Source organism: Neofelis nebulosa, chromosome 9 (assembly GCF_028018385.1).
Source record: "Neofelis nebulosa isolate mNeoNeb1 chromosome 9, mNeoNeb1.pri, whole genome shotgun sequence".
Lineage (NCBI taxonomy): Eukaryota > Metazoa > Chordata > Mammalia > Carnivora > Felidae > Neofelis > Neofelis nebulosa.
The window spans coordinates 21,927,699-21,954,051 of NC_080790.1; the positions used below are offsets into that span (position 1 = coordinate 21,927,699).

General features: G+C 51.6%; 1 protein-coding gene across 2 annotated transcripts; it reads right to left on the reverse strand.

The window, feature by feature from the left end:
* Positions 1-8,070: 8,070 nt before the first annotated feature.
* SLC30A3 (solute carrier family 30 member 3) lies at positions 8,071-26,297 on the reverse strand. Of its 2 annotated transcripts, none has more exons than XM_058682854.1 (8): positions 26,203-26,297; positions 12,465-12,646; positions 11,840-11,986; positions 11,591-11,744; positions 10,796-10,994; positions 10,459-10,564; positions 10,067-10,201; positions 8,071-8,895 (listed from the first exon to the last, which is right to left on the reverse strand). In XM_058682854.1, the coding sequence occupies exons 2-8, from the start codon at positions 12,592-12,594 to the stop codon at positions 8,747-8,749; spliced, it is 1,020 nt and encodes a 339-aa protein (XP_058538837.1). In that variant the 5' UTR covers positions 12,595-12,646; positions 26,203-26,297; the 3' UTR covers positions 8,071-8,746. The 2 variants fall into 2 exon arrangements, with proteins under 2 accessions (XP_058538837.1, XP_058538835.1); XM_058682852.1 differs by lacking the exon at positions 26,203-26,297 and adding an exon at positions 16,558-16,851.
* Positions 26,298-26,353: the final 56 nt, after the last annotated feature.

Here is a 26,353-nt window from a genome sequence, read left to right on the forward strand (position 1 = left end):
TCCTCAAAACCTGGCCTTGGAGTTCAGCTACCATCACTGTTAGGAGCCCCTCCCACCTACTATCCCTGGGAGCCTCTGGCTGACGCTGGACGTTCCAGACTGGACAAGGGACACAGGCAGACGCTATGGAGGCTGAAGAGCACTTGGCTTAGAGACTGTGGGATTGGGGACTGAGGTGGAGTAACTCCTGTGTCTTTGCGGTTCAGGGCTTCTGTGGATCATACAAAGTACGTGAGCTGTTCCATTCCATTCCATGCACGTTAGCAGCATTCAAGAAATTTCTTGATCCAGGAGACTCCACCCCCTGCGTACAAAGTACCATGTGCAGTGAGAGTACAAGAACAAACGAGAATTCTCACCCTCAGTTTTGAGGCTTCTTAGCCAGTAAGGCATCCAATGACTACCACAGGTCGGACTGCCGCATGCTGGCACATGATGGTCTAAACTGCATTTGCATCATTCAAGAGGAACCTACTTCACACACAGCTCTTAGCACGTCACAGAGATGGGAAAGTGAGAAAGGCACTCATTTTCTGAAAACGGTGTGAGCATAGAATTTCGCATATTCTCATGTAATCTCACACCAACTTTCTATTTTACAGATGTAGGAACTCTGAAAGGTCCCTGGGTGGCTTACTCAAAGTCACGTAGCTAAGATTCATATATAGGACCACTTAACTCCAAACCCATCTCTCCTCTAGCAAGAAGGAAAAGGAATTTCACGCGTTAAGGGCATCCAAAACCAGTGTGAGAGACAAGCCATTCAAATCTAAACAAGGAAAGAAGTCTAAGATGGGAGCCAGTTTTCAGAAGAGAGATCAGCACAAACCTGGACTTCTGTCCATGGAGTGGGGTTTGGGGCTGTTGCCCGAGGCAAGGGCAGGTTGGGTGGGAAGAGAATCCTACTGCCAGCACCGCTTGAACATAGGAGTGGCAATTCTGTGTCTGCGGCACAGTGAAGGGCTACACCCGGACCCCACAGGGAACACCTGCTTCATACTGTTAGGGATGAGGGTGACAGACCAGACCGAGAGGTCTGGGTGTGCTTTCCAACAGAAACAGGAATTCGTAACCACAGGCGCTGTTGGAGGGTGGAACTAGGTATGACTCTATCTGCTCCTGGAGAGCTGAGACCTCTCGCCCTGCTAATGTTAATCCTTCCAGGCTTCCCAAACCCTGACCCTGACCAGTTCTCCCTCTGGTGCCTAGAGGACTTTGTTGGTTGGAAAAGAATATCATTTGGAGAATGCTTCTCCTTCCTAGAGCTCCGGTTACCCTCCTTAGGCTATTCAGACACGTCAAGAGATTATTTTCCCAAGTACCTGGGAATCTGCCACACACAGATTCCCATAGAACTCCGTCTCGGAGCCTCGTCCTCAAGGAGAAGCAGGTTTTGCTGCCAAGCAGCATACACGTTCTACTCAGTTGCTAAGTGGTGGGAGGTGTTCCCGCTCTGTTCCTTTCCTTGACTCTCCTGATCATAACACGGCTCCAAGTTGAATAAACCTCTTTTCCCTACAACCAGAAAGATCTTGGTACATTGGGCAATAAATGAAGCTATCAGCAAAGAATAAAAACAGTCCTTTAAACAAAATATATCTAAGGCTGTTCCACATCCACTGAGAAACTTCGTATGTCCCATGTGATTATCATTAACTATAAAAAGTTAAAAGTTTTCCGGGCTCCTGAGATACTTAAGCAATTTGATCTTTTTTTTTTTTTTTTTTTTTTAAGTTAACATAACTCTAATTATGTGCCAAGCACTGTTCCAGCACTTTACAAATATTAACATTTTTTTTTCACTTTTACTTTTGGATGAACCCTTTAAATATACTGTGCTGTAAAAAAAAAGGCCTGACCTAATGTGTTCACTCATTATCATTGCAAAGTCACTTTCCCCAACTCTTCACTGTCTACCCTAGTGAAGAAGAAAATCTCAAAATAGGTCTTCTTGGAGCTTTGCCACTTTCATCCTATTCCTACCTGTTAGGATTGAGCTACAACCATGGCAAGTCGGTGCAGCTTTGGGCTTCAGTTGAAAGCGTGGAGTTGGGAATTCCCAGGGTAACATTGTAGGTGTCTGTAATTGTGTAACGATATCCCATAGACAGTGGCGGGGGGGGGGGGGGGGGGGGGGGAGGGGGGACACTGGCTGGAGGAGATGTGGTGCAATGACTGCTAGGATAAGGGAGTGCACAGGAAGACTAACCTGGCAACAGCATCGGGAAGAGTCCACCGTCGGGGAAGCCAATTAGAAGGCTATGGCACTAAAAGCAAATGACGGGTGAAAAGGGTCTGAGTGTTAGAAAATACGAAAATACTAAGGATAGGAAAGACTAGAAAATGACTCCATGGCATGGGACCTCGAGACTGGGAGAATGAGGGCTGATGTAGATCAGAGAGCCAATGTGGGGTAGGGAAGGATGAATTCTGTTTGGGCATGATACTTTTTAGCTGCTGTGGGACATATATGGAGATGTATAGATACTGAAGCTGGGAAGTTGGGGCAACGTGCAAGTTGGGGTAAATATGTGTTTACCTAACGACCTTACTCATTAATATATCCCAAGCACCAAGAAGAGTATTGAGTCCATAACAGGGGCTCAATAAATATTTGTTGACTGAATCATTAACAGAAAGGTAATCGAAGCTCTTCAAATATGTATCTCTGTATTAGTTCACCAAGAGAATGAGAGCAAGGAGAAATGAGCAGAATCTTAGAAAGTGTGGAGAAGAACTCTGAAGAAAGCCCTCAGAGTCCCAGGGTTGCAGGTGTGTGAGGTGTGGGGCAAGATGTCAGCGGATCAGATCCTGCAGTAGGTCAATGGGGCAGGGATCTGGTCACAGTAGTTACTCTGATGCTTTGTGGCTGTAAGGTGCACACTACATGTCATGGGCTTAATGAGGGACTAGTCTGGAAGCTGAGGTCATTTGCCAAGAGGTAAGGAAAGATGAGTGTGGCATTAGGACCCGAAAGGTCCAGAAAAAGCTGGGAAAGCTGTGATGAATCCTCAGGAGGGTAATAAAAGGGTCACCGAGTGGGGCTCAATGGAAAGATAGACATCATGAGCTTGTAGTAGGGTTGGGGAAGCAATGTGCAGGGCAGGACCAGAGACAGGCATGTCACCCACCATGGAGGACTCTGGAAATATCAATTACTTCCTCTTTGGGAGGCATCTGATTAGTTACCACCAAATGCTGGTGCAGATTTACCCTGGAGAGTCCGCTTGTAAGGCTCATTGGCTCGTGGGCAGGAGCCTAGGGAATTAAGATGGCAGTTTATAGGCTTTGTGTGACCCTGTGTCCATTTTTTTTTACCATCTTTCCATCCAGCAACACCTATTGCTGAGTATCTACTAAGTGCCAGGCAAAGGTAAGGAAAGCCAGTGCCTTCTTCCCTCCGGGGGGTGTGCGATTTACCAAGCAATCTCACCCCATCGCTGTGCTTCCCAGAAGTTCCATGTGACCGAGTCCTGATCTGAACCCTGCTCTGGTGCAGCAGGTGGGCAGGATGGAGGAGAACAGGGAGGCAATCTCCGGGCCAGGGAAAGCAAGTTTGCTATTGTAGGGCCCGAAACCTGCTTATTTTGGTAAGCTTTAGCTGTCTTTTAGTTCCTGGGTTTGGTTCCATTGGTTTCTCTTTAGGCTTCTGGCTCCAGTCCTTTTAAAATTTATAGTGTGTCTTAGTTGAGCCAAAGAGAACAAGAGACTGGAATTGAATGTTCAGACTGTTTGGGTCAGAGAAGATGTCAGGCAGTAAGCCCTGGGAACCAGGTGCCATGGGCATAGCACCAGATTGGAAAGAAAAACTCACAAGGGATGCACCTGGAGACCCCCATGCAGGGCTCTTCTGTTCTATTCTGGGAAGCTTGTATGTTTCCTTTTAAGAATGGAAAAGGAACCTACATAGAGTGCTAAGCTAAGGTGAGAGAGGACATTGCTGGCTGCACTTTCCTTCTCTCCCTCCTGAGGCACCCACTTAGGAATTGACCAGAGAGTCTTCCCCAGGGAGTGGAAGATCTGGTGCAGGAGGGTAGGAGGGGAATAGCCCATGAGCGGCCATGGGATGTGCCCTTCCCAGAGTGGCCACCAGGGCCTCTATACTGGTGACTAGTGCAGAGGGTCAGCTCTGACACAAGGGGACCTGTTCTATGAGTGAGCTTCTCCAGGCCCAGTGGGAGCTGCTTCCTGGGGCTTCAGGATGCTGTAGCCAGAGAGCAGGTGAGGGAGGCTGGGGCAGAGAGAGGGCAGGGAGTGGGGACTGAAGGAGAGAGGCACAGGTCTGGCCACCCTGGGCCTATTCTTCCTGGGCATTCTCCCCGCCCACTTTCTCTCACTAGACGGAGCAACAGGGCCCACTTCGTAGGACCATTCGTGATCACCTCAGACTCTGCCCCACTGCCCAGCACCCCTTGTAAGATATTGATCTAGTGGTGATGGGATGGCTCTGGTGCTCAGATCAGGGACTGCGAGGTCTCTGGGCACTCCCAGAGTTGGGGATAAAGAGTCCTTCAAGTACAAAGGAAACTCCCTAACTGCAGTTCTCCACAGGGGTGGGGGAATTTGCCCTGAAGAGGGTGAGGGCTCTTCCCAACTAGCCTTGATTCTGAGATTCCCTCCAGAGTCTTCTGGTCTGTTCGCCTCTGCTGCTATCATAGCGTGGGCCGCAGGGGGGCGCTGCTCTCCCTCTGATGGTCTGGCTAAAGGCGGCCGGGGTGGGCTCCCAGCTCACTGAAGTTCCTGAAAAGACGGCAGGGTCACCAGAGGGAGGAAGATACCAATTTATCACCCAGTGCTTCCTCCCGGCCCGAGACAAGCAGTTCCCCCGGTCCGCTGGGTCGTCAGGCCTTCCCCTTGGACAGAGAGGTTCTGCCCCACCCCGCCCAGAGGGCCCCAGGTGAGCCTCACAGTGAGGGGGCGGGGCCTCCCCATGTGCCCGGATGTTCCCACGCCCCCTCCCCACATCCACACACCCCCATTCTGGCTTCTCCTTCTGACTGCTGGGTCTCATCTCTCTCTCTCTCTCTCTCTCTCTCTCTCTCTCTCTCTCTCTCGAACGCTCTGACAATGGCACTTCCAGCATCCCGGCCTGTCCCTCTCTCCCCCCTGTCCACCCCATCTTTTTCTGGTTCCTGTCTGCCTCACAGGCGGCCGTCTCCCCTCCCATCCCCTGGTTAACCAGCTGTGTAAAGTGCTGCCAGGGCTGAACTGATGGATGGGCCCTTCCCCAGCCCTGCTCTTGCTCATGCCTCCCCGGCAAGCCCTTTCTCCTCACCTCTCCCTCCACCACATATTTTATCATCAGGGAAGGACACCAAGAGGAAAGGACGTTCTGGATAAGCAAGTGGAGGTGGGTTGGGCAGATAATGGGGGGGATGCGGGCAGCTCTTGCAGATAAGGGTTTCCAAGACTCCCTGGAGAGTGCTGTATGAATGAGGGAGAATGCCCCTGATCCTTCTGTCCTTCCATGACCCTGACTGAGCAAAGCCTGAAGCTGGGAGATGGATGGAAAGGGAGGGTGGTGCGTAAAAGGGCTGGAGATTTAGAGCAGCCAGAACGGAATTTGCATCTCAACCCCGACAGTTATTAGCTGCAGGACCCCGGGCAGGTACACCTGTTTCTCCATCGGTAAAGTGGAGGTAAAGCGGTCTATGGTGCCTTGCACCAGTGTAAGCTCAGTAAATGTTGGCTCCTATCCCTGCTATTAGGGTGCTGGGCCACCCTGTTCCCCTGAAATCTCTCTCACCCCTGCATCCTGGATTCCATCCAAGAACACCTATTCCTACAGGCCCTTTATATACCAGGAACCTTCACATCCACACTACCATGTAATTCCTCTTTTTATAATTACAAAGGCAGGAACACAGAGAGGTTAGCAGGACCAGTGTATTAATAGAAGCTGAGGCAGAACCAAGAAGCCTGAGTCCAGAGCCCCAGGATCTGCCATGCTGGTGGCAGCAGGTTGCTGAAAAAGAAACTGAGCAAAGGTTTGCTGAGAAGCTCCACTGGGCAAGAGCTTCAAAGAGGCCTGAGTGGGAGTGAGAACCCTGGTTCTGCTCCTGCCCCTGTCACTTGCTGGGTGACCTTGAGGAAGTTCTTTTCCCTCTCTAAGCCTCAGCTTCCACTTCCTCATCTCGCCAGGGTGTGGGGCAGAGGTGGGCCACATCCTTTGTGAAATCTCATTCCACCCTGAACACTGTGTTCCCTCCCCTACAAAGGAACCCAGCATTGTGATATATAGTGGGGCTGAGCTCAAGGCTGGTCATAGGGTGAAAATCTAGTCCTCATTTTCCCCACCCTTCATTTCCTCACTCTTCCCCACCCCCATCGTGTCGCTTGGGGCCTGTAACCAATGAGACGTAAAATGAGAAAGTATCAGGAACTAGCAAAGCATGGAGAGCAGCTGGGGCATCCTCGAGTGTGATGGACTGCCAGCCCTTCACCTCAGCCCAGCCTCCCGTGCCTGACTGACACAGGACAGCAGGCCAGCCGAGACTCACCCAGCCTGGGGTGGGGGTGGGGGGTGGGGGGAGTGCAGTTGGAGATCAGAGTGGGGAGACCTATTTTCAATGAGTCCAAAAGCCTCACCTTAAAAAAAAGCAATGAAATGTGTATGTACTGCCATGGAAAGATACATCCAGCACGTGTGTTTGAGTCATAAAAGCAGGTTACGTGATCTCACCTATAAAGTGATCCCATCTATGTTATTACATAGAACTGTTGGTCCATACATAAAAATATGGGCAGACTCCAAACTGAATAGCAGTTACCTCTGGGAGTAATATAATAGGGGAAACATTCACTTTCTACTTTATACACTTTTCCTTTGTTGGACTCTTAAAGCAATCATATATTGCTCTTATAATAATAAAAGAAAGATCATTTTATAATAAAGGTATTTCCATTACGCGGAGGAAAGCCTTGCAGAAATATGCACGGGCTAATGAAAATGCTGTTTCTTTGCTTCAGGCTGGAATTGTATTAACCTAGGGTCGCAAGGTGTGAACTGCTGATCCAATGCACTAGATCTAAAATCGAAGCACAAAGAGTGTGATTTTTAAAAGAGAAAATCCACAATCCCTTAAGTTTAAGGGAGGCCTTAATAGTAATAATAATCCTTTAAGTTTGGTTTATAAGACTAAATCTGTCTAAATATATGATACTTAGGGGCGCCCGTGTGGCTTGGTTGGTTATCTGACATTTGGTTTTGGCTCAGGTCATGACCTCATGGTTGTGGGATCGAGCCCCACGACAGATCAGACGCCATGCTATAGAGCCTGCTTGGAATTCTCCATCTCTGTCTCTCTCCCTCTGCCCCTCTCCCCCACCCATGCTCTCTCTCTAAAATAAACAACAACAACAATAATAATATATATATGATTCTTAAAGGCAAAGGGAGGATAATTGTAAAAGAGGTGCTTGGGTGGCTCCGTCGGTTGAGCGTCTGACTTCAGCTCAGGTTATGATCTTGCAGTTCCTGAGTTCGAGCCCTGGATTGGGCGCTCTGCTGTCAGCCTGTCAGCGCATAGCCCACTTCAGATCCTCTGTCCCCCTCTTTCTGCCCCTCCCCCACTTGTGCTCTCCCCAAAATAATTTTTTTTTTTTTTTTTAAAAAGAGGTGCTTGGTGTCCACAGCCCAAAACTGGTCTCAGGATGAGGGCCTCTCCCCCTGACAGCTTATACAGCTCAGGAACTAGGCCCACAGCAGCATGTGGTCCAACCACCATCCCCCGAAGGGACAAAGCTTCTCTATGACCAGCCTGAGGCCATGGTGCCTGCAGGAGTCTTTAGGAACGGTTCTCCAAGATCCCTTGGCTCCTTGCCTCCCAACTTTCTCCTGCAACCAGGCCCCGTGGTGTGTGGGGCCTCTCCCTGAGCCAGCGACCCAGGCTGTGAAGTAAGGGAAGGTAACAAAAGGACTGGAGGGTTTTAGCCTACATGGGAATGGATATTGGAGGGTAGAGAGGGTGGAGGGGCTGGGTAGGAGGTGGGAGGGCTGTGGAAGGAAGGTCACTGTGGCTTCATGATTCCTTTCACCCCTCCTGAGGAGTCAGTACAAGGGCTGAGAGATGCAGTTAGACACAAGTTTATTGGTGGATCTGCAGCGGAGTCCTCCCTCTCTCTGGGATAGCCGAGGGCACAGCACCAACAGAGGGATGGACAGACAGACCCCCAAAAGGACACATGGATGGTGCAGACTCAGAGAGACTATAGCACAGCCACATAGGCACAGAGACACACAGGCCACAGCACCAAGAAACACACACACACGGAGACAAAACCACAGGGCTAGAACACACGGACAAAGTGCGGGCTTTGGGGCTCCTGCATAGACAGAGCGAGGGCCACGTGGGGAGGGGGCCCCTGCTGACCTCCCCCAGGCATAGGCACACCAACAGCACACAGACAGGCAGATGCCCCCAGCCAGCCAGCCAGCCAGCCTGCCACACAGATAAATGAACTGCATGGAGAGGACGCTTGTGCTCCCCAGACCATAGAGTGGGGACTGAGGGGCTTCTACACACCCCCACCAATTGATTCCCATTCAGCCTGACTCCTGCCCGCCCCCCACACCCACTTTGGTCTTGCCCACTGGGGCTGGGGGCTGGGGCGCCGGCAGGTGGAAGGAGGGAGAGAGGAAGGGGTATGGGCCCAGTTCTGTCCCTTTTCGGAGAGCGGGGAGGCAGGTACTGAGAGTCCAGGGCTGAGCCAGGGCCTGGCAGTGGGGTGAGGGCAGGGCCTCGGCTCAGGCCTGGGGGGGCTCCCGGCAGCGCAGGCACTGGGCCATCTCGGGCTGGTACTGCTCAACCTGCAGGGTACAGCTGGAGAATCCAAACCGGGAGTGGAGCTGGGATGTGGCTTCAGCCAGGACAGCTTCAGGGTCGGCCGTGGAGTCTGTGGGAGAGTGATAAGAGGCAGCAGGTTCCCAGGGGAGTCGGGAATCAGGCAGGGGCCAAGATAAGGCCGGGTGAAGGGGGACCCAATGGCTTGCACAGCATTAAAGCCAGATTTGAATGAGAAGCTTTATTTTCTTTCTGTATTGTATGAACAGCATAAAAATGCCAAAGAAAAGGTTGGGGAGACTCACCCCCTAATCAACCATGCTACCAGGCTAAAACACCAAACCATTCTTATTTTTCTATTCTCTTCGGCTCTTTGACTATTAACACGCAGCTGTATGTTTCAGCAGCCATAGTACCCGACTTTCCAAGACAATCCAGATGTTAAATATTTTCTCCCATTGTCCCTCTAGAGTTACCATCAACTATCCTACAAAGTATAATATTTTTGGCATCCAAATTGCATGTCTCTGATTGCTTCTTGCATCTGGAAGAAACTCAAAAATCCTTTGTCAGCTTGTGAGTCACCATATATATTTTTAATAGTTGAATCATAATGTAGATATAATTTTACATTCAGCTTTTTTCTCTTAGCTTTATACCATAAACATTTCTCCTAGTTGCCATACAGTGTTCATAATCATCATTTTGAATAGTTCCATGTTACCCCATTGTCATAACTTACCTAACTGTGCCCTGTCACTAGACCTATTGGTACTAGTAATCTGTTTTTTTTTTTTAAGTTTATGTATTTGTTTTGAAAGAGAGAGAGAGAGAGAGAGAGAAAGTGTGTGTGTGTGTGTGTGTGTGTGTGTGTGTGTGTGTGCATGAGCAGGGAGAGGGGTAGAGAGAAAGGGAGAGAGAATCCCAAGCAGGCTCTGCGTTCTCATTGTGGAGCCCCACACAGGGCTCAATCTCAAGAACCGTTAGATCGTGACCTGAGCCGAAATCAAGAGTCGGTCGCTGAGCCACCCAGGTACTAATGATCTTTTAAAGGGTTGCTGATTCTCTGCACTACCTCAGAGAGGGGGAAACCTCCCCTCCAGAACACCCTGTCCAGGGTTCCTTGTCTCCAACATGCATGTGTGTGTGAGAGAGATCAAGAAAGAGACAGAAACAGCAATTCAGGCTACCTCCCTAGGTTTGGAAGGGGAGTGTGGGGGATGGGGTTGGGAGATGGGGGACTGTTTCTAGGAGGTAACTGGCTAGGGTCAGTGAGGACTCACCAATAGCCAGGTGTGCGGAGGCAACATGGTAAGTGAGCGTAAGGGACCACAGGTGCAGCTCATGAGTTGCCCGGACTCCTGGCACCGACAACAGCGTGTCCCGCACAGGCTCAAACCCCACACTTCGGGGGGAACCTGCAAACAGCACCCGCCATGCTTACTGCCAGGGCCACTCCTGCCCAAAGACAGCCCCCCCACCAGACTCTACCTCCCCTACCCTGTACCTGCTTACCATTAACCCCCACAATTCCCCCGGTGCCTGAATCCTCCTTCTAGCAATAGGCCCCAGGGCCCAGACCTTCTCCCAACATTCTCTTCAGGGAAGAGAGGTGGCTCAGAGCTGGAGGGAGATCAGAGAGGGCCCTGGGCAGGGAGAGTGGCATCTGATTTACCTTCCATAAGGACACGAAGAACATCTCGGAGGGTGGGAGCTGTGGATCCAAGGGCACAGATGGAGAAGAGGAAGGTGCTGATGGGGTCAGCTGCCTTGTACTGAGGCTATAGAGAAAGAGATCTCTAAGCCCAGGAAGCAGGAATATTCCAGTGGAAGATCTAGGGGTGTCTTGGAAAGACAGGACCCGAGAGGCCCCTGAGAGCCCTGCTAAAGGGGAACGGACCGTGACCTGGGGAGCTGGGAGTCGGTGGGGAGGGAGGCCAAGGGTCCTGGGAAGGAGGGGCCGGATGTGGAGCTGGGGAAGGCAGGCTGGGGCAGGCTTGCGCGCACAGTACCTTGAAGTAGATGAGGACAGAGGCGGCCAGTACCCCAAGGCTCTGCAGGAGGTCCCCCAGCACATGCACAAAGGCTGCCCGGACGCTGGTGTTCCCCAGGGGCAGGGGCTCCCCCGGCCCCTCCTCCAGCGGTGCATACTCTGCCCCCCTAGACCCGTGGCTGTGGGGGGGCCCGGCCTGGTGCAGCACAAAGGCCATTCTGAGGGGGAAGCAGAGCAGCTCAGCCCAGGTGGCCTGTTCCTGGCCTCCTCTGCCCTATTTCCATGGCTCTCCAACTCACCTCCCCAGGAGCCCTTTCTTCACCTATTGTCTCCCTGTTTTCCCAACCCGGGGGAGAAGAGAGCATTGGATAAGAGAGACAAATCGTGCAGCCTGGGGGAAAAAATACCGTACATGGTGCAGGAGACAGGGATTCAAATCCTGACCCTGCTACTTGAACAGCTGTGTGGCCTGGGCAAGTCACCCGACCACTTCTTGGGACCTATTTCATTAACTGTACACTAAGGGTGACACAGTCTACCTCATAGGGTGGTTGTGGGCCTTAAATGAGACAGTACTGGATGAAAGCCCCCCCGCAGAGCAGCTGGCACACAGTAGGCCCTTCATAAATGTCCACTGACTCTGACGTCTAGGTCTCTCTCCTGTCTGTTCTCAGGCAGCCCTGGGGCAGACAGTTGAGAACCGTGTGTGCGTGTTGCATGCCTGTTGGGGAGGGGAGAGAGCCAGCTCTCCCACCCTGGAGGAGGACCCCTTGCCCTGAACCCCGCATGGTGCCTGCTCCATGCTGGAACGTACAGCAGATTGGCACAGACTGCGATGCTGGCGGTCAGCAGCATTGCACCCCCCTCGATGTGGTAGTCGCTGTGCAGCAGGCGGATGAAGGCCAGGTACAGGAGGATGCCAGTGACCATCCAGAGGGAGACCACGGAGGCCAAAGCCCCCAGAGTCTCTGCAGGGGGAGACAAGCTATCAGAGACCCGCCCGGGACCCTAGGAGTTACCTTCTGGTAAGATCAGAGGCTCACTGGGCCACGCAGGGCCTTACCTGAGCGGTGCCAGCCAAAGGTCATGGTGCGGGTGGCTGGACGGGTTGAGAGCCAAAGGGAGAAGAGGCTGCCCATCATGCTGCCCACATCCGCCAGGAGGTGGGCTGCATCTGTCATGATGGCCAGGCTGTGTGCCAAATACCCACCTGCAAGGGCAAAGCAATGGACGGTCTGGGTCCATTTGGAAGATATCATGCTCCGTGGTAGTGTGTGTACAAGCACGGAAAGATACTGCGGGGACGTGCACCAAAATGTGAACCGTGTTTTTCCCTGAGGATGAGATTACAGGGAGTTTTTATTTCCTTCTTTTCACTCACCCACGTTTTCTAGTTTTCCTATAATGACACATTTTGATATCAAGAAAATAGGACTTTAAAAAGACTAGCTAATGCCGAGAGGCCAGCCCTGGCCCTCTGCCCCCAGACCTCGCCCTAAATACCCCTCGGTGCTATCCCTCACCCTCTCCCACTTCCTGAGCCCCGGGCACCCAACTCCCCACCCACCCCAGCCATCCCTTCCATTGCTTGTCCACCCAGGAATATTGTTGGGATGCTCTCTCTGGGTGGAGAGCGGCCGAGGCAGGTGTCGAGAGGATGGGGTCGGAGGAGCTGCTCTCCAACTTACCGACCACCTCCCCGGCCATGAAGACGCAGCACACAGCACAGGCCGCACACAGCTGCCTCTGCGCCTGCAGCCTCTCGGGGGTGAGGCCCGGCGGGGGCAAGGGGTCCCTGTGGCAATGGTGGAAGGGCATCTCCTCAGGTTTAGGTTCCTCAGGGAGGGGCTCCGAGGGCTCTGTGAAGAGACTGAGGCAGGCAGCACAATTCAACCTGGGGCTTGACTACAGTTGAATCTGTTCCTCACTCCCAGGCCCTCAGTCCCCCAGAGGGCCTTCATCAGCTATGGCCCCGCACTCCCTCTGTCTGTCCCCAGGCTTGCTCAAACCCGGGAGCCTCGAGGACAGAGGGCCACATGAGGGATGGGGGCTAAGCAAACAGCTCGGATCCCAGCTGCCCTTTTCCTTTCATACGCAGAGCCACAGAATCTCACAGCTGCAAAGCACCATAGAGGTAGTCTAGTCTAACATTTTATTACAGAAATTACAAGTCTGAGGCTCAGGGAGGGAGAGGACACATGGAGGCCACACAGCTAGTTCATGGTAGAGAGCCGACTCCACCATAACCAATTGATAGGCACCATAAGGCACACAAAGTCAGCAGGATCATGCTGATCTCTGGGAGCTTTTGGTGAACAAATGTGTACCTAAGTACTATGATATGTAGCAGAAGGTAGCTATCGCCATCAGAGCAGTTAAAACAAAGTGCTATCAGCGCTCAGAGGATAGAGGGGTAGAGGAGTCCAAGAGAAACCAGGGAAACCACTGAAGGAGGCACCAAGAGAAGGGCCTTGAAGGATGGGGAAGGTGTTGACAGAGACAGGGTGAACATGCCAAGCAGAGGCAATATGACCAGGTGGTGTCAAAGTGTGAGGCCAGACGAAGCACGTGATCCTGGTCTGAGTGCCTCTCTCCCAGACCCATCTCCTCGTGCCTCCACTCCAGATCCTTCACCTTCTCTATCTAGACATGCAGCTGAAATGTGGCCCTTTAAGAGAGGAGTGGAGGGCCGCCTGGGTGGCTCAGGCGGTTGAGTGTCTGACTTCAGCTCAGGTCATGATCTCACAGTTTGTGAGTTCGAGGCTGTCAGTATGGAGCCCGCTTTGGATCCCCTCTCCCCCTTTCTCTGCTTCTCCCCTACTCACACTCTCTTTCTCAAAAATAAATAAACATTAAAAAAAAAAAGAAAAAAAAAAAGGAAAGAAACAGAGGAGGTGGAATGTTGGGACCCAAAAAGTCTGAGGATCCAGGCACAGAGAACTAGTGGCCGGATTCCACACTGAGGTTGTCATGGGGAGGACGAAGGACAGACTGCTGTGGATGGGGAGGCAGTGGTAGGAGCGGTGGATCTGGAGTCTGCTACGTGTTAGCTGGACCTCAGTCTGACCATAAATGCCCAGTGGAGGCTGCCTTAACTGTATCGTGCCATAAGCCTCCCTTGATAAGTGAACGGGGCTGGGTCCTCACCTGGGATGCCAGAGCTTGAGCTCGGGCTGAGTTTTAGGCTCATTCTGGCTCAATTCTCAACCCTAGTACTACCCAACCTGAACCCCAACAAGGCCAGAACCTTCCACAGAACAAAGAACCTAACTGGAAAACACAGTCCTAGAAATACTCAGGGAGGTGTGACAAAAATACCCATGAGTGAAAATGAAGGCTCCAGATAGAAATGTGATCACAGCAGTAAAGTGAGGAGGGATGCCTGGGGCCTTCTGGCTAGGGAGAGCTCTGCCAAGTGGGTGAACTGAGGTGTGAGGGAGGTGGGGGGGACATTTGGTGCTGGTAGGGAAAACTCAAGTGCTGGCAGGTAGATTAGTTTCTCGGAATTTTCTTCCAAGACTTAGAATCTTGGTGTGTATGATTCTGGGTGTGTTTCCAGAGGAGACAAGGAGGCGAGGGTGGCTTTGAAATCCATCCTCATTCTTCAATGAGGTAGACACATAGTTGGGTGCCCAGGACTCAGGTGGCCAGGCAGTGCACACATAGTGAAGCCCAGTCTAGTGGGGGAGATAGATGTGTCACAAATGACTTACTAGGCAAGGAGGGGTTTGGACCAGGGGGATTTATGAACAAAGGACTTCGGAGCACCAGGCAGGGAATGATGGACTGTAACGGGGGTGAGGAGAACGTCACAGAGGGAGAGATGTTTAACACAAGACCTAGGTGAAGAAGGGGCTCCGGACACATGGAATGCCAATGACAAGATAAGTGGCTGGGAGTTTTAAGTGTCAGGAGCCAGGGCAAGGGCTGAGGAGGAAAGTGAGGGCTCAAAGGAACATCAAGGGAGATATACTGATTGATTTCATATATCCTTCCCTAGCCCTGAGATGACCTTGCTGGTGTATATTAGCTTGGGAGGGAGAGAGGAGAGGAGATGGAAGAATCCAGAATAGATCAAGCCACAGAGCCCCTCCAGAGAACTTTAGGGGAGGGGCAGGTAGGTAGGGAAGAGCCTCTTTCAGAAAATACTGCAGGATTTGGTGACTAATGGTCATATGAGAATGAAAATGAGCTGGGAGTCCAAGATGCGGGTCTGGATAGCAAGCAGAGGCTGCGTGGCTTTGGGGCAGTGGGCAAGATGCCTTTTTTGTAAGGCACAGAGTAGCTAGTCATCAAGGTAGCCACCCATCAACAGGCTGCTCCCTTTTGTTATGCATGAATTGGGCACTAAAGAAGCCTCATTGTTGGGGTGCCTGGCTGGCTCTCTCGTTAGAGCATGCGACTCTTAATCTCAGGGTCATGAGTTCAAGCCCCACATTAGGCGTGGAGCCTACTTAAAAAAAAATACATTAAAAAAAAAAGAAGCTTCATTGTTGGTGTGGGTATTGGCGGGGGGGGGGGGGGTTGTCTACATGCTGTTTAGAGAGAAGGAAAGGCAAGGCAGTTTTCTCTTGCTGGCCCTCTGAAACCCCCAACAAACAACAAGTAATAGTGGGGTAGAGGGGAGGGTTAGAGGGGGCGGGTGTGGGCAGGGGACAAAGGCCTGAAGCAGAATCAAAAGGATAGGTGAAGAGACGCCAGTGCCTGGGCTGGAGTCCCCACAGCTGCCCACGTCTGCAGGCCCCTGCAGGAAGGAGTCAGACGGGAAGTCTGTCCTCCCTTCTGTTCATCCACTCCCTCACCCACTCAGGTTTATGGCCCCCACCCAGGGAAAGAGCGAGAAACACAGAGGCATCACATCAGAGACAAAGGGAAAGGTGCTCGGAGGGAAACAGAACGATTATGAGAAATGAAGAAAGAGGAAAAGCCGGAGAGCCTGTCAAATTTCCGAGACAAACGGACGGTCAGCCAACAGACAAAATGGCCAGTGGAGGTGGCCAGGATGGGCCTGGCGCGGCCGCTCTGAGGGACAAGGCGGACAGAGCTGGCGGGCGCCCGGCGCGGGAGGCCGGCGGGACGCGGAGGAGGTTCTCCGGCCGCCCCCGGCCCGCTGTCCCGGCCGCTCCGCGCGCCTCATTTCACACCTCGCCGCCCCCGGCCCCGTCTGTGCGGAGCCGGGAATACCCCCTGCCGCCCAGACCGCACCTGCTCCTTCCCTGCCACCCCCTCGCTTCCCGGCGGCCGCCGCCCCCCAGGGGCCGGGAAGAACCGCCGTGGAGCCCGGGCCCATGGCCCGGGTGCGCACAGCTGGCCATGGCTGGAGGGGGCGCCCCGAGGCGCACGGAGGGAAGGGCCAGGGGCCTGCAGCGGGGGCTCCGAAGCCTGGGAGGCGAGGTGCTCCCACTGCCAGGGCCCTGGAGCAATGCAGACATCGGGGCACCGGGCGCGGACTCCAGCCCGACGGAGGAGCAGTTACTCGCGGAGAAGTCAGATGCGGCGAGGGCGGCAGAGAGGTCCGGAGGCTTGGGGGACCGGCCGGGGAGCCGTTTTGCAGGACCGAGAAAAAGAAGGTGGCCGGGAGGAGGCAAAGCAGGCTGCTGGGAGGGTCGGGGGGTGCTGGCTATGTAGCCGGAGAGGACAGAGCCGGGCGCCGAGAAGCTGAGGGAGTTGCGGTGCGCCCGGGCGGCCAGCCGGGGCCGCCCCGAGAAAGAGACAAACGAAATGGACGGATGGCATGAGGGTGGCGCCCCCGGGCCGAGGGCCGGCCCAGGTCTGTCCTACCTCTTCAAGCGCAGGCCGCCACCGGCGCCGCCGCGGTCCCGGGGGCTCACCAGGCGAGTGGTCTCCGAGCCCCCTGTGGCAGGAGAGGGCTCCATGTCACCGCGGCCCCGACCGTCTAGGCCCCACTGAAGAAGGGAGAGGCGGGGCCGGCTCTGCACCAAGTCCGAGCGTCCAGCCGACCCCCGGACTCCCCGCAGGGCCGCGGGGCCACCACAGTGGAGGGAACTGCAGCGGCTGTGGCGCGGGGAGTCCGAACTGCAGATCCCGCGGCCTTTGGAGCCCCGCCCCGCGTGGGGCGAGCTCCCCAAGCCCCGCCTTCAGGCTCCCGGGCCTCTCCCCCAAGCCTGAGCCTCACCCCCCGGAGCCCCGCCCCATTGCCAAGGCCCCATTTCCAGGCGCCAGAGCCAGGTGGGGGCGACGCGAGCTCTCTGCGCCCCCGCAGGGTTCTAGACAACGCCTTATCTCTATAGCCCCACCCCCTGGGTAAACTAGCCCTGCCCCCACCCAAGCTCCGCCTGCCGGCTCCGAGCGGTGTTCCACAAGCCTAGGCACCTCCAGAACAACCGTCTTCTAAGGAACATCCCCCCTTGCAAGCCTGCACGGGGTCGTCGCTCAGCCCCCCCACACGGAGGTAGAAACAGGTGTGGGTCCATTATTACCCAGCTCGAGAGAACCAGAAAGTGTGGGGTGAGCAGTGACACATCCGGGAGAACTCCAGGGACTGCGGCCAGAAACCCCTCTGTGGAGGATGTGGGGTCGGAATTTGTAAGCAAAATCTGCTGCCAAGCACTGTACCGCTCATTATCATTTATTTTTATAGAGACATTGGGTGACAAGCTTCCTGCTCTCCTCCAATCCATTACTATCCCTATTTTTCGGATGAGTAAACTGAGTTGCCGAGGAAGAAGCATCTAAGGTCATGCAGCTGGTGAATAAAAGGCTGGGACTGGAGCCCCCTCCTCTTTCCCTCTCCAGTTCAGGGCGCTGAGCTGGCGACTGAAGAGAGCGCGCGTCGCAGTCTTGTCACTCAGGCTGGGGCAACCGGAGGAGGAAGGAGCCATGCCACCTCTCTGGTCACAAGCCACTGTTCTTGGAGGTGAAGCTGCAGCTTGTCAGCAGGTGATTCTTTACCTCTGAATCCCTAGCACCTGGCTGGGCATTACCTCATTTTGCCTCATTTTAACGGAAGCCCCAGGGGAAGGAGTGACTTACAGCAAAGTGGGTGGCCAAGCCTGGAGTCAAACCTTCAAACGTTCAATGCTCTCTGCCCCTCACACCTGCGGCCACTGTAGGATGAAATGGGGGTGGGGATTGCAGTGTGCCCTCCAAGCTGTGACACTCTGTGAAGAGTCTGGAGGAGGAGGGAGAAAAGTGAGCTTGGAAGGGGAAGGGTGAAGGGTGGGAGTGGTTGGTGAGTCCGGCAGAGAAACCCATTAATCAATGGGCACCCTTCATGAAGAACACACTGGGGGGTCCGTCATGTAGGGTTCTGGGAATAGACACCTAGCCCCGTTATTATCCCAAACATTGCGACCGCGTGTACACCCCCAAATAAACCATCAAACAAACATCAGGAGCACGTGCCAGATAGAGTGGTTGGAAGAGATGGGGTTAACCCGGGAGAGCTTCGCGGAGGAGGTGAGGCTTGAACGGATTAGGCAAACTGGGCGGCGGGCTGGCTGTTCGGGCGGGGGAGAGTGAGGCCCTTGCCAAGGTTTGCGGGCGGCGCGCGCTAAGGGAGCGTAGTGCTCCGGGGAACGGTGCGGAACGTTAGAACCAAAGGGTCTGCCCTAGCCCTCAGCGCCGCGTCTCCACCCACGCCGCGCCGAGGGCCAGAGCACCCTCCCCCAGACTCCCCACGGAAGGCCCAGGCCAAAGCCCACGAGTGAGGGTGGGGGTCCTTTCTCCCTCCAACCTCCCCTAGAGGAGTGGGGCCTCAGCTCCTTCTTAAGGTCGTGGGGGTGCAAACTGAGATAGCAAGAGGGGAAGCCACCAGCCAAGGTCACCTTGTAGGTCCTTGTTAGAGCGGGGTGGAACTCAAGCCCAGCCCTGCTGGGTCAGGGCCCTGGCACGTCCCTCTTGGCGCCGTCGGTTTTCAAAACTCTGAATCGGGCCTGGGGCTTCCCCATTTCTGAGACACCCCCCCCCCCCCGCCCGGAAGTAGGATGCGGAGAGGCCACCGCGCACTCCAGGGATGGGATGCTGTAGCCTCACCCGAAGCAGCCGGGGCAGGCAAGCAGGCAAGCTCGAGAATGGGGAGAAACAGCGGACCCCTGGGCGGGGAAGGGGCTTTTTCTAGCCGTGCCTCAGCAGATGACGACAACAGGGGACCTAACAACAATGGCTTCCTCTGGGGGATTTCCCTTCCTGGGCAGTCCACAGTGCGCAGACAGCAGTCCCAGGTTCCCGAGAGGGGGCGCAGACGCCGGCACACGCCCGCCCCGCCACAGGGCAGGGAGCGAGCAGGCGGCGGGGAAAGAAGCGTGGGAGCAGGTGGATTACAGGGCTGCCCTCTGCCGTGCGGCTCCCTAGGTGTTGGGCCTTGGAACGTGCCGCCTCCAGAAACCGAGGGCACCAGCGGGGAGAATACCAACAGTTGCCTGTGCTTGGAAATTTACGCAAGAAAAGCCTGGCAGCGAAAGAGACTGCTTGCACCTGTTTCTCAAAGAGCCATCAAGTGGCCCTATGAAAATCTTTGCAAAGGGTCCTCTTGAATGCCAGGTCTGAGAAAGGCATTCTACACCTGGTTAGGAGCTAGGAAAATTATGCAGGGGTTAGAAGGGCAGCTTAGGGCTGGCTGTAAGGAACTGAAATCTTGTAAGAACTATTCATTCAACATTTACTGAACACTTATTTCTTGCCATGTACTTTGTTAGGGTAACTGAGGAGTCCTGATGAACAAGATAGGTGCATTTCCTCCCCCTCCTGGCTTTAACTTGATTGCAAGAGATTTCTATTCTGCAGTCTTTGGTTACTGATTTACCCACATGTTCTTAATGTCTGTCCTGTCCTGCCTCAGGTATCAATTTTCCCTAAGGAGATTCCTTAGGCCACTTTGAGGCCCAAAGGGCTGAAGGAGACAGGAACCCTTGGAACTTCCCAGGAGGATAGGTCAGTGGTAGAGCAGAGGGTGGGAGAACGGGTCAGAAGGCGGCTTCAGGGAACCCAGCCTGGACCAGTTCATACTGAGAGAGAAAGAGAGCAAAGTCCAGCCCTCAAGCCAGGATTTAGGCTGGGCTTGAGATCTCAGACGAGATTTGGAATCCAAGCACGCAGGCAAGGGGTTAATTAACACTTGAAAGGTCCAAGCCAGGCTGAAAGGTATGGGCAGAGGTAAAGAGGGCATCCAAATTCTGCTCAGGTGTTACCTCCAGGAAGCCCTTCGGGCTTCCCCACCAGGCTGAGTTATGTGCTGTTTTCTGGTGCTCTCAAGGGCTGCTGTGCTTCTGCGCTGGCAGCACTCAGCACATTGAAACAAAATGATTTGCTCCTCCGTCTCCTCACTAGAATACAAGCTCCCTAAAGGCAGGAATTACCTTTCTCATCACGGTGTCCCAAGCGCCCCCTAGTGGCTGACACACAGTCCTTGATAAAGCCATCCCAGGAAAAAGGAGCTGGTTGTTGGGAGTGGAAGAAAGCTGGAGAAAGCAGGATTTTAGTTGAAGATAGACAGGATGAACGAGGGCTGCAGCTTAAATGTCACCTCCTCCGGGGGGACTTTCCTGACCCCCAGCCTACGTTAGTTCTCATGTTACACATTCTCACTGCACGCTTCGTTTTCTTCCTCAGCATTTATCAGACTGTAATTACACCTTTATTTGGGAATTGTTTCTTCACTTGGCTTCCAGGGTACCCTAATCTGGTTTTTCTCCTACGTCACTGGCTGTTTATTTTCAGTCTCCTTTGCTTGTTCCTCATCTTCTCAACCCTTTAATGCTGGAGTGGTCCAGGACTTGGTCACCCTCTTCTCTTTCTACACTCCCATAGAGATATCTAGTCTCAAGCCTTAAAAATACTATCTAGAAACCACAGAAAACAATGGTTGTTGAAGCTCAATGGTAGGTAGATGGGGGATCACTGTGCCATTCTTTTTTTTTTTTTTTTTTAATTTTCTATTTCAAAGAACTTAAAAAGGGGGCGCCTGGGTGTCTCGGTTGAGCGTCAGACTTCAGCTCAGGTCATGATCTCGCCATTCCCGGGTTCAAGCCCCATGTCTGGCTCTGTGCTGACAGCTCAGGGCCTGGAGCCTGTTTTGGATTCTGTATCTCCCTCTCTGTCTCTGCCCCTCCCCTACTCGTGCTCTGTCTCTATCTCTCTCTGTCTCTCAAAAATAAGTAAACATTAAAAAGTTTTTTAATTAAAAGACCTTAAAAAAATAAAATGGCATCTATACGATGATCCCCAGATCTCTCATTGAACTTCAAACTCAAATACCCAAATGTCAACTTGACCTTACCTCCTTAACATCTAATAGGCATCTCCAGTTTCATTGGTCTAAAACCAAATTCCTGATTGTCACCCCATCCCAAACCTTTTCTTTCAGCTGTCCTCCCATGTCTGAACATGGTGGCTCTGTCCTTTCATTTGCTTAGGCCAGAAACCTTAGAATCACCATTGATGCCTCTATTTTCACCCCACATCCAATCTGTCAGCAAATCCTGCACACACCCTGGTCCAAACCACCATCATCTATCTTCTTGATTATTGCAGTAGCCTCTTTGGTTGTCTTCCTTTTTCCACCTTTATTGCCCTACAATCTAGTCTCAATCCAGTGACTAGGCACCTAGGCCAGATCCATCACCTCCTCACGTCACTCAGTACCAGCCAAAGGTTTTCCAATTGCCTACAAAGCCCTATAGGCCCCTTGTCTCATTTCATATTACTCCCACCTCCCTCCCCAGTCACTGTGGCGTTCACGCAGGTCCTACAATATACCAGGCATTCTTCCACCTCAGGACCTTTGCATTTCCTCATCTATATGTAATGCAATCTGTCAGATGTCTTTATGACCCACCTGAGGACCTGCTTTAGGTCTTGATTCAAATATCACCATTACCACCTCTCTCTGCTTACCCATTTAAAAACTGCAATCTTGGGGTGCCTGACTGGCTTAGTCGGTTAAGTGCCTGACTTTGGCTCAGGTCATGATCTCACAGTTCATGAGTTCAAGCCCCGCATCAGCTCTCTGCTGTCTGTGTAAAGCCTGCTTCAGATCCTCTGCCCCCTTTCCCTTCCCCCACCTATACTCTCTCTCTCTCAAAAATAAAATAAACATTAAAAAAAAAAGATTTTATTTTTAAGTAATCTCTACACCCAACATGAGGCTCGAACCTACAACCCCAAGATCAAGAGTTGCCTGCTCCACCAATTGAGCCAGGCAGGCACCACTGAATTATAGTGTTTTAATCAGACTGCTTTCCACCTAGCCCTTAGGGATGAGCTCATTTTATGGAGGTAATAGTTTTTATTAGAAATACTGAAGGAGAAGAAGTGAGACAGGTAATTTCAGAGTTCTGACTGTTTAGGGAGCCCTGGCAGGGATATTTTGGATAGTGAGAGGGCAGCATGAGGGTACTGCGTAGGGAAACAAGGAAATGGGGTTCTAAGAGGCTGAGAGAAGGATATAGAAAGGGGATAGAATGACAATTTGCAAATCTTCCTAGAGGAAGGATCTTGAGTTTTCCCTTCTTCCCAGAAACAAAATGAAAACCAGCTTCTCTCTTTACAAAATTGGGAGGTGATCAGATGGAAAGGATGATGATGATGGTGGTGACGATGACAATGACAACACAGCACTTACCATGTGCCAAGCACTGTTCAAATTAAATATTTAGTCCTCCTAACAACCCTAAGAGGTACACACTACTATCAAAGTTGTAGAGGTGAGGTGGCTGTGCTCTGTCAGTCTGCCCTTAGGTCTGCAGTCTGGGCACAGAGGACAGGGGTATGCAGCAGCCTCTCTGGCTGGAAGCCCTCCACCTCCCACCCCGGGCTGTCTGCCCCAGGGACGACAGGCAAACAAACTGGGCCAATGATGTTTCTGGGCACATGAAGTGAGCAAGCCTCCAACTGGAGGGAGGTAAAGAAGGACATTACCTGACATCATGAAGGGAGGTGAATGTCAACTACAACTTTGATCTCTCTCTAGACCTCAGTTTTAAAGTGAGAAGGGAGCTGGTGTGTATAAGGAGCAGTCACAGCACAGACACTTAACTTAGAAGACTTAGGTTAGGTCTGGACCTTACTGGTTGACTCTGAGCAAGTCAATCCTTCTCTCTGGGCCACACTTCCCTCAATTACAAAATGAAGGCATTAGATGGGAGTTAAGACTTGAGGTCTTTTCCAGCTCAAAAACTATACAATTCTAGAACCTAGTGGCTGGGTATGACAAATGATGATCTCTCTCTCCCACTGCATATGCTCAAGAGCATGATATTTTGGGTATAAATATGCCAATGTCTGCTGTCTGTCTGTATATGGGTATTCCAGCTATATGACTAAAACTTTAGCTGTTTGTGGGTAAATAAGGGATGGTTCTTGGTTTTCTCCAGGAGAGACCAAATGGCTCTGTGAGATAGTAAACTATAAGATCAGTGACTTAAGGGCAAATGATTCTAGAAAAGGTTTTAGTTTGAAATCATTCTTTAGCATAGTTATTTTTTGTTTTTTCTGTTCTTTTTACAGCAAGTCTAATTTGGTTTTGACATCAACCCTGTGGAGGCACAGGTTTTAACAGAAGAGGGAAAAGAATCTCAGAGATTAAGTGACTTGTTCAAGATCACACGGCTCACTGGAGCCAGAGCCAAAACCAAGGTCTAAGGCTTCTGATTCTGGGATTGTGTGTTCTTCCTGGTACTGTACTGGGTGTTAGAAGAGACCATGTGCAGAGAAAAAGAGCCACAAGGGGTCTGTTTCTAGGTGAAGGCAAAGTGAAGAGGTGAAGGATGCCAGGCTCTTACCTGCTTTATTCCCATTTCTGCAGCCTGCTGGCTGCAGTGTCTTTTCATTCAGAGGAGAGGCTCAGAAGACTTAAAGATAATGGCTATTTCAAGAGCCAGCAAACTATGATTAGAATTAATTAGAATGTCAGAGGGCAATGATAAGAAGTAATAACATTCTGGAGCCTCTGGCAAGATCTGGAAGATATTTACTAACTCTTCTCAGAACCTAATTTGCCCTCTTTCTCCGGGCTCACTTCTACTATGGAGCAGGGATGTGATCACAGCACCTCTCATGGTTGCTGTGAGAATCAAAAGATATTATTAGGTTAAAGTACCTCTGAAAAGACACACAACATTTGCTTATTCATTCAACCTACCGACATTCATTGAGCACCTACGATATCCCAGGAACTGTGTTAGAAACTGGAGGAAGACTAAGACAAACAAGGAGCTCAGAATCACCAATACTATCTCCCCTGCTGCCTTATTTTTCTTACCTCCTTATGTCTCTTCTTGTCCAGGATCATATGAGGAAAAGAGGAACTGAGTCTTCCAATTCCCCAGCTAAGTGCTTCTGCCCTAGGGAATTCTTGCTATGGCTCAACCTCTAGGCCGACATTGCACCAGCAGAGGGTTCCCCCTACTGTAGCTCATCCAACAAATCATTAACTCACTTGCTGTGAACCAGGCATGGCTCTAGGTGCTGGGGAGACAACAGTGAACAAACATAAGGTCCCTGCCTTCACAGAGTTGTATTTGTTGTATTTTGTACTAGGGAAGGCAGACCTTAAACAAATAAACACACAAATAAACATACATTCACAAATCATGGTGAAGGTATTATGAGGTAGGGAGAGAGAAGTGGAACTCAATTTAGAAGGCCTGAGGATGGCATGCCTGGGTGGCTCAGTCAGTTAAATGTCCGACTGTTGATCTCAGCTCAGGTCTTGATCTCAAGAGTTGTGAGTTTAGGCCCAGCCAGTTCTGCAATAGGCATGAAGCCTACTTTAAAAAAAAAGGGGGGGGGGGTGGGGGGTGTCTGGGTGGCTCAGTTGGTTAAGTGTCCGACTTCAGCTCAGGTCATGATCTCACAGTCTGTGAGTTCGAGCCCCGCGTCGGGCTCTGTGCTGACAGCTCAGAGCCTGGAGCCTGCTTCCGATTCTGTGTCTCCCTCTCTCTCTGCCCCTCCCCTGCTCATGCTCTGTCTCTCTCTGTCTCAAAAATAAAAAAAATAAAAAAAAAAAAAAGCCTATCTGAGGATACATGAAGCTGAGATCCTAGAAGGATGAGAACTCAGCAAATAGCCGGAGAAGGAATCCTCCAGGCAGACTTAGGCCCTTGATGTGGGAAGGAACATGGTGTCTTCAAAGAACTGACAGAAAAGCAGTGCAGCAGAGACCAGAGCAAGCACAACAGTGATGCTTAACAGTGCTTAACACAGCTAGAGTAAGAGGTGGGGGCCAGACCACGCGGGGCCTGGAAAGTAAGTGCTCTGCACTTCTGGTGCCTTCTCCTGTCTCCCCAGGGTAAAGAAACAGCATGGTTGGTCTGCTAGTCCTGACAACCATGATGGTGATGAAAGGCTGGAAGTTAGCTAGGGAAATGTATCCTAGTACGAACCACCAAAAAAAAAAAAAAAAAATTGTCAGCTTCAGCTCCTTTGCTTTAGGTGATTAACCTATAAACTCCTCTTACCCAGAATCTATCAACCGGGTAACTGGGTGGTTGATGCCAAAGATTTTCATCCCCACCCCATACGCTGATCACAGATCTACAGAAATAAATTTGTTAATTCACTGGTCATTGTGCCTAGAGCATATGGACTCCTTAGTTGACTCGGATGGCTCACATCTCTTGGGATGGATACTGATTTACCACTTAAAACCTAGAAGAGGATGTAAATGTGCACAGAAGACCGTAATAAAGGGAAGAGAGTGATAAAAGCCACATGAGGTATAACAGAGAAATATTATTGAAATAACAAAGCTCTTTCAATCACATGTAATGGAAGCCATTGAGTGCTCCTCTGTAAAGAACACCAAAATTAAGAAGTCGTAAATTATAAGTGGTGGAAAGACTGCCTCCTATAGGAGATCACAGGAAGTGAAGTCAGGTGGAGATTGGTGCTCTCAAGCCCTGCCTGTGGGGATGTAAATTGGTACCTGTGGTACCTTTCTGGGAAGAAAGTTGGCAACAAGGACTAAGAGTCTCAAAAAATTTTGCTTTGACCTATTAATTTCCCTTCCAGGGATCCACCTCAAAGGAGCAGGGAAGAGATTTATTTGAAGATTTATAGATAAGAATTTTCATTATAAGGTTTTTACACTAGCAAATGGCTAGGAACAACTTAAGTATCCAAGCTGGATTATATAAATACATTATGGCACATCCTCATGATATAATAGTATTTAAATGAAGTTTTTGAAGAACAGTAGTGACTTTTGTAAATGTTCAAGCTATCGTTTTAAGGGAACGTGCAAATTAGGAATTACAATATAGTAATTGCTTTGACAGAACAAGGTGGGAACAACGGGGGGAATGAAGGAAGGATTCCCAGGAATACCGACCTTCAAGTGGGTCTTAAAGGATGTGTAGGAGTTTCCACGTAGAAGGGAAAGAAAGAACTAAGTGGAGGCCCCTAAATTCTGCCAAAAAAGACTGGGAAGTGAATACACCTCTTGAGAAAGGATTGCAGGAACCATACCTCTCACACAGCCACAGCGAGCAAGCCCATCACCTTAACCGAGTCGTTAAGCCCATCAGGACTGGTGATCCCCTCCCACGGGAGAAGGGATGGCCCTGGAGGCCACGCCCACCGGAAGAACTGGGGGGCATCGCGGCCCGCGGGCTGATCC